The 8037-nt window shown below is 32.5% G+C and overlaps 1 protein-coding gene across 1 annotated transcript; it reads right to left on the minus strand.

The window, feature by feature from the left end:
* Positions 1 to 3687: 3687 nt before the first annotated feature.
* Positions 3688 to 6659, minus strand: LOC109860362 (zinc finger protein 32-like). The gene is made up of 6 exons (XM_020439385.1): positions 6524 to 6659; positions 5694 to 5885; positions 5439 to 5612; positions 5196 to 5360; positions 4960 to 5116; positions 3688 to 4113 (listed from the first exon to the last, which is right to left on the minus strand). Exons 2-5 carry the CDS (start codon positions 5745 to 5747, stop codon positions 4988 to 4990), a joined length of 522 nt encoding a protein of 173 aa, XP_020294974.1. The 5' UTR covers positions 5748 to 5885; positions 6524 to 6659; the 3' UTR covers positions 3688 to 4113; positions 4960 to 4987.
* Between the last annotated feature and the right edge of the window lie 1378 nt (positions 6660 to 8037).

Genomic DNA, 8037 nt, shown 5'->3' on the forward strand with positions numbered 1-8037 from the left:
CTTTTGTCCAAAACTTTTTATCACATTCCTTAAAAAGAATAGTAAACATTATTGTCACTTTGAGATATCAATGCTCAATATATTTGACGATTACACTCGGAAAACGTACTCGGCAGTGATAAGGTTTCTCAGAATCAGAACAATGAACTCTATAATGATATCTTAGCTGTGCATTAGTTTTATACGTGTTATCGCATTTGTCACATTTGTACGGACGCGACGATGAATGAAGTGCTTCATGGGTTGTTAAGTGGTCTTTTGTCCAAAACTTGTTATCACATTCCTTAAAGAAAATAGTAAACATTATTGTCACTTTGATATATCAATGCGCATTATATTTGACGAATACAATCGGAAAACGTACTCGGCACTGATAAAATTTCTCAGAATTAGAACAATGAACTTTATGATATTTTAGCTGTGCCTTAGTTTTATACGTGTTATCGCATTTGTCACATTTGTACGGACGCGACGATGAATGAAGTGTTTCATGGGTTCTTAAGTGGGTTTTTGTCCAAAACTTGTTATCACATTCCTTAAAGAGAATAGTAAACATTATTGTCACTTTGAGATATCAATGCGCAGTATATTTGACGAATACAATCGGAAAACGTACTCGGCACTGATAAGGTTTCTCAGAATTAGAACAATGAACTTTATGATATCTTAGCTGTGTCTTAGTTTTATACGTGTTATCGCATTTGTCACATTTGTACGGACGCGACGATGAATGAAGTGCTTCATGGTTATTTAAACTTTGTGTTGTACTCAAATATCTATCACAGAACTTAAAAAGAATAATACACATTATTGTCACTTTGAGAAATCAATGCGCAATATATTTAACGAATACAATCGGAAAACGTACTTGGCATCGATAAAGTTTCTCACAAGAAGGATGAATGGTAACTTGGTGCTCCATATTTCATTTACGTTGAAAAGTTGTTTTGCACGTGTCACACTCGTATGAACGCAATGATGAAAATGGACAGTTTTATAAATATTCAAATCGCATTATTATACAATAGGTACATGATACATTTAGTGAAAGATAAACAGACTGAAAGAAAAAAAAAGAAGATTGAGGATAGACAGAAAGAAAGTAACAAACAGAGCAAGGAAGAGATTACGTAAGAGAGAACATACTTTAGTGTATATACAGAGTGTCCGACAATTACATTAAAGTCTGTCGGAGGCAGGTAGGAGTGAATCTGAGTCGAAAAGTCTTGACTTAATTTTTTTTATTTTATATAATAAAGGAATAATTATTGAATAAATTAAGCCAATCAGCGCCGATCTTCAGCCGAGCGGATTTCAGTGAGCTGCGCGTCTGGTGTGCGTGATTGCTCTGCGCGTCTCACTGACATGCGCCCAGTTAAAAGTCGGCGTTGATTGGGTTTAGTTACTCAATAATTACTCTTTTAATATTTATATATATATATATATATATATGTAATAGAAAAAAATGGTTTAGTTTTATTTTTCGACTCTGTTTTACTCCTTCTATCTGCCTACGAGAGATTTTAAAATAAATGTCGAACACCTTGTATATTATCCTTACTTTGCGCACGAATCGTTTTCTGTTAGTTACGGTAATATCATCAATAGACTGTTTCAAATTCTTTTGTTTCTCGTAATTTGAGAAAATCTTTATCAATATGCGTAAACATTTTGAACTGAGACATATATATACATACGTGTGGCGTTTGACAAACACTGAGCAAGGAATCATTTACGGAGAAGATTTCTACAAAGAACACGATGTGTATACGTAAGAGCACAAGAGAAAACTAAACGTTTTGCTCGGTGATATGTTATCGCAAAGGGAACGAAAACTTAAGACGTAAACACGATCTTGTCCTAGATATAAATATAAATAGGTAGAAATGTTATTGTATAGTGACTTGGTGTGTAGGGGAGACAGATAATATGTTCCATGTAAGTAACAATTTGGTGAAATAACTGTGACGATTATTTGAAAAAAACAAAATATAATAACACCTCAACTTGGTTTTTAATTCTACTTTTTCAATGCCTATTCATAAAAATTCACATTCGGTCGGTCGTAAGTCGAATTTCTTTTTCAATTATTGAAATCATTGTACTTCGTTATACATCGATTCTGAATGCGATGCTAATGAAAAAGCAAATGGTTTTTCTGCAAATAGATTCCGAGCGTTTAGATGGTCCAGTAAGCAAATACGAACGGAGACTTAAAGAAGAATAGAAAGAAACTAAAACCTAACAGGGTAATCGGTTTACGATAGGAAAGTCGGGAGACTCGCGTTACACAAACTTAAGTTGCGATTAAAACAAATTAGATAAAACAAAGATGCGTACATGAGATTGAAAGTGATCTTGATAAAGACTCGTTTACTGTTACACACTCGTTATTTAAGTGGCGATCAGCACGCTGCCATTTCGCACACCTCATCTCGATACATCAGCTCGTGAAGGGTTGAGACGAGCCCACGCAAACTATACAACGCGAATTTATACTTGCATTAATGCCTGCTCTTTTGTCTCGTACCGCTCTATCACAGCTCTTGATTGCTAATGTATGAAAATTGCTCGCGGTAGTAATCATAATAAGGATATCAAGCTTTACTTCGGTTGTTGCAATATATATGTTTGCGATCAGCGCGTGCAAATGTCTTCTCGCGTGATACCCTGTTTAGGTGTTCATGAAATAGAAATTCGCGTGCGCAGATATTATTATTGTTAGCGTAATAAATATTCCGCGATATTTTTCCCTTATTGTTTGATTCGCAGTTGTATTTGAAATACATTTTCGTGAAAAGTTTAGGTAAAGTGGAGTTTCGCATGACATACACACTCTTTACACACAAGTAGTTTCCTGAAAATCGCTGCACAGATAATTGTTGGATAATAATTACTTTATTTTAAGATTTAAAATTGTGCAAAAACAACAATATTTTTATGTTGCGTGATACAATGTTATTCCGTAAAGTTTTAGATGTTATTGTCTCTTTGTCTTTTTTGTTACATAAAATTTTCTATTTGTCTGGTTTGTTACATACAATTTTCTGATATTAACAGATTTCGTATTTATGTGTATATTCTTGCATGCAGTTTTGGATGTCGTTGAAATCAGCAAAGCTTCGTCTACAGGTTGTTCCGGAATGAATAGTAAATCTTGCAAGAAGTGAAGTTCGACTTTTTACATGGAATTTATAAGTTTTTGTTTCAAGTTTGGCCTACACCATTATTTACCGAGTTTTTACCAATTAAAGTTCTTCAATGAGACAGCGCGTATATAAAGTATGCAGGAGCGTCGCGCGTTGTGCTACTCCTTACACTTGTCCCGATTACATTGCTTCTGGGAAAACTTTATTCTACTATGTCACACTAGACAATACTTGAATAAATAAATACAACACGTAGAAATTCTTCAACTAATTGATTTATTTAAGAAAAGTAGTGATACATTGTACAAAATTAATGAATTCATAAATAATTAATGTTAATTGTGTTTTTTTACGTTTTTGTTATTTAAAGGAATAACTCATATACATAAATAGATGAGTAATTATTATTTAAATTAATTTACTTTGTTTATAAATAAATAAGTAATTCTAATTTAAATTACTCTATTTTTTTAAATAATAAAAACGTAAAAAGACACGATTAACATTAATTAGTTATATATTCATAAATTGTGTTCAATGTATCACTACTTTTTTGAAATAAATTAATTAGGTGATTACTTTCTACCTGGTTTTATTTTTTTTTTCATGTAGTATTTAGTGTGACATAGTAGAATGAAGAGTTAACAGAAGAAATCGAATCGGGGGTGACAAGTGCAAGGAGTAGCTCAATGAGCGACGCTCCTGCATACTTCGTATACGCGCCGTCTTATTGGGGAACTTTAATATTTAAAACTCGGTACATAAATAATGGTTTAAGCCAAGAATGAAAAATGAACTGTTTGTTTATAATTTTACCCTCTTTCACTCCTTGTACAGTTACTCATCATTACGGGACATTGTATGTTTAGTACATAAGTTCGGATTCACTACTGTGAACTGAGTCAAATAGACATATATATTTATTTCGATATACTTATCATAGAGAAACAGTTAATACTACATCCTGCAACAAATAATAAACTTTAATATATATGTGCGATATAAAAGTGTATGTATTAAAAACCTAATATATAGTACAAACATATATTCTAAATGTATTATATGTGTATATATATGTATGTATGTGTATGTATATGTGTATATATATATATATATAATAACATACATAATGTGAAAACAAAACACTGGTATTATAATATTAGTACATATATTACATGTATGCACATACATTACATATATACATATAATACATATATTACGAATATTATTAAAAACTAATTAGAAGATATAGGCCAATGAGAGCATATAAACACAGGTGATGTAATGTTGATTCTTTAGTAATTTATTATTCTATTATCATTATTCTTGATTGACGTTTGTCTTTTTTAAAATTCTTATATAATAACAAATCGCTGGGATCAATTATGGTCAGTTCTGTTTTTTAAAGGCAAGAGTATGGTCAGGAAGTGTTCATTTCATTCAACGCAACGACGATCCTGTTTTTTTAAAGTGATAACAGCAACTTAATGTGATAAGAGCGAGTGATTCAAGTTGCTGGTATTACTTGGTAAAGACAGGATTGTCGTTGCGTTGACTGAAATTTACACCTGACCATAATTAATCCCAGCGATTTGTTATTATATAAGGAGTTTGAAAAAGACCGAATACGACGGTCGAAACGTCAATTAAGAATATTGTTAATAGAATAATAAATTACTAAAAAATCAACACTACATCAACCGTGTTTATATGCTTTTATTGGTTGATATTCTCGAAGTATTTTTGAAATTCGGAGCATCACATACTTTATTCAGATTTATTACTGAAAACCTTACTGGAACTTTTATACCTTTCTTTCCGTTTGCTTATTGTTTCTTTCATGATACATCTTGTTCCTCAAACAGTACTCTTTTTTTATAACTCTCTTCGCATATATCACATGTATAGTGAACACAAATTCCATATTTATCTTCCAGTATTTGTGACTCGAAAACATTACCACACATCTTAAAACGAATAATACATATTATATTCACTTTAAGAAATCAGTGCAGTATATTTTATTAATACATTCGGCAAACGTACTTGGCACTTAAATGGGTACTTAAAATGACGTTTGATATGGATTTGTAGATTTGTCTTGGTTTTGAAAGGTTGATCGCATATGGCACAGTTGAACGGACGCAACGATGAATGAACTGCTTCATGTTCAGTTGAACTCTGTTTTGTACTTAAACGTTTACCACATATCTTAAAAAGAATAATACACATTGTCATTTTGAGAACTCAATACGGAAAATATTTGATGAATACAATCGAAAAACATACTTGGTTTTTAGAAGGTTTCTCAGAATCAGATTGATGAAATTTAGAATGGTTTAGTAGATTTGCCTTAGTTTTAAACGTTTTATCGCATATATCACATTCATACGGGCGCAACGATAAAAGAACTTTTTTATGAGCATTTAATTTTTTTTGTGTCGAAAAACGGTTACCACATTTCTAAAAAAGTATAGTATACATTATTGTCACTGTGATAAAGTAATGCGCAATATATTTAAAGATTGCAATTGAACAACGTACCTGACACCTATAAGATTTTTTACCAGAAGAATGATTGTTACCTTGTTGCTCCATATTTCACTTACGTTGAAAAGTTGTTTTGCACGTGTCACAATAGTATGAACGCAATGATGAAAATGGACAGTTTTATAATTATTCAAATCGCATTATTATACAATAGGTACATGATAAATTTAGTGAAAGCTAAACAGACTGAAAGAAATAAAAAGAAGATTGAGGATAGACAAAAAGAAAGTGAGAAACAGAGTAAGAAAGAGATTACGTGAGAGATAACATTAAGTATACTTTAGTGTATATATAGTGTCCGACAATTACATTAAAGTCTGTCGGAGGCAGGTAGGAGTAAAACTGAGTCAAAAAGTCTTGACACAATTTTTTTTATTTTATATAATAAAGGAATAATTATTGAATTTATCAAGCCAATCAACGCCGACTTTTAGCCGGGCGCATGTCAGTGAGCCGCGCACCTGGTGTGCGTGTGTGCTCTGCGCGGCTCACTGACATGCGTCCGGCTAAAAGTCGGCGTTGATTGGCTTGATTTATTCAATAATTACTCTGTTAATATATATATATATATATATATGTAATAGAAAAAAATGGTTCAAGATCACTTTTCGACTCAGTTTTACTTCTTCTACCTGCCTACGAGAGATTTTAAAATGAATGTCGATATCTTGTATATTATCCTTACTTTGCGCACGAAACGTTTTTTGCTAGTTACGGTAATATCATCAATAGACTGTTCTAAATTCTTTTGTTTCTCGTAATCTGAGCAAATCTTTATCAATATGCGTAAACGCTTTTAACTGAAGATCTATATATATACATACGTGTGGCGTTTGACAAGCAGTCGACTCCAGTGAGCAAGTAATCATGTACGGAGAAGATTTCTACGAAGAACACGATGTGTATACGTGAGAGCACAAGAGAAAACTAAACGTTTAGCTCGCTGGTATGTTATCGCAAACGGAACGAAAACCTAAGACGTAAACACAATCTCGTCCTAGGTATAAGTATAAATAGGTAGAAATGTTATCTTATCGTGACTTGGTGTGTGGGGAAGACAGATAATATGTTACATGTAAGTAACAATATGGTGAAGTAACTTTGAAGATTATTTGAAAATAAAAATATAAGAACATCTCAACCTCTTTTTTAATTCTACTTTTTCAATGCCTATTCATAAAAATTCAAATTCGGTCGGTCGTAAGTCGAATTTCATTTTCAATCCCTCGAGGCACGTTCTGTTAGACTTTTCCATTGAATTTGCATGGAAATCCTCCTGACACTGATTTCATTCGATCTCCGCTGCCGTCAGTTTGTCGTGTTACGTCGGCCCTCGTCATGCATTTAAACATTTTCCAATATCTAGTTTTCAGACTTACCGGCGGTAAATGCGCAGCTGTTTTCTCACATCGATCAGGTCAAGAAATCGCGTTATACTCGCGTGCTTGATATTTTTTTCACATTAAAGGGAGAAAATGAAAAACCGTAGCGAGTTAAATGTTAATCTCGAAAACGCGCGAATAGATTTACTCCTTTGTCGGTGTAGTCCGATAAGATTTTCTTATTGAAAAAGAGTGGAACAAAAGAGGAGAAAGGTCGCAGGAAGAGAAGCAAGTGGAAAGTTTTGTGGAACATGTTACCGAGAAAATCTAACCAAGCAACTTGGTTCCCGTTCGTGAAATACGTAAACCCTATCTCGAGTTCACACATTTCCGGCGACCTCTCTTTTTCCTTTCGTCCTTGTGTCCTCTCTGTTTTCTTGCGAAGCGTTTCTAAAGCGACAAGTTGTTTTCTGTGAAACGGATTAAATTGTTCCGCACCGTCACTGCGCCAATTGAAAATACCGGATGATGATTTTTTGCAGTAAATAAAAAACAAAAAGAAATAAAATAAAACTGAAGTTTTTCTTATCTGATCTTTTTTGAGCGCGCTGTTAAAAAAAAAAAAAAAAAAAAAAAAACAACCAAGAAAGACAAAATAGCAAAGTATATTTTAACATTCATTATATATCAGCTATTTTTCTCCTTAGTTTTGTAACGCTTCGTGCATTATATATGCAGAGACGAACGAAAATATTTTTTTTCTCCCGAACTAATTTCATGTTTCCATTTAATAATGAATACACGTTTTATATTCTCGTATTTCATAATGCACATTACGCGCAACTCGTAATTAAAATATCGGAAAATCACATTTATGTATGATAAATGAATAATTTTATACAGCCTTATAACAAGATTCTATTAATAATTATTTGTGCACGATGAGAGCGAAAGAAGAGCTCACGTTCGGAATATGCATTTGTAATTTTTCTTTTTTTTTTTTTTTTTTTTTTTTT

Source organism: Pseudomyrmex gracilis, unplaced genomic scaffold, assembly GCF_002006095.1.
Source record: "Pseudomyrmex gracilis isolate BER0280 unplaced genomic scaffold, ASM200609v1 scaffold_372, whole genome shotgun sequence".
Taxonomy (NCBI): domain Eukaryota; kingdom Metazoa; phylum Arthropoda; class Insecta; order Hymenoptera; family Formicidae; genus Pseudomyrmex; species Pseudomyrmex gracilis.

Bases quoted from the DNA above. Each gene is read 5' to 3' on its own strand.
- LOC109860362 (XM_020439385.1), bottom strand. From the start codon at position 5,747: ATGGAGCAACAAGGTAACAATCATTCTTCTGGTAAAAAATCTTATAGG. The intron at 5,361-5,438 runs GTATGTTTTTCG...ATTCTTTTTAAG, and splicing joins AGAAACCTTCTAAAAACCAA to ATATGTGGTAAACGTTTAAG. The intron at 5,117-5,195 runs GTACGTTTGCCG...ATTCGTTTTAAG, and splicing joins AGTACCCATTTAAGTGCCAA to ATGTGTGGTAATGTTTTCGA.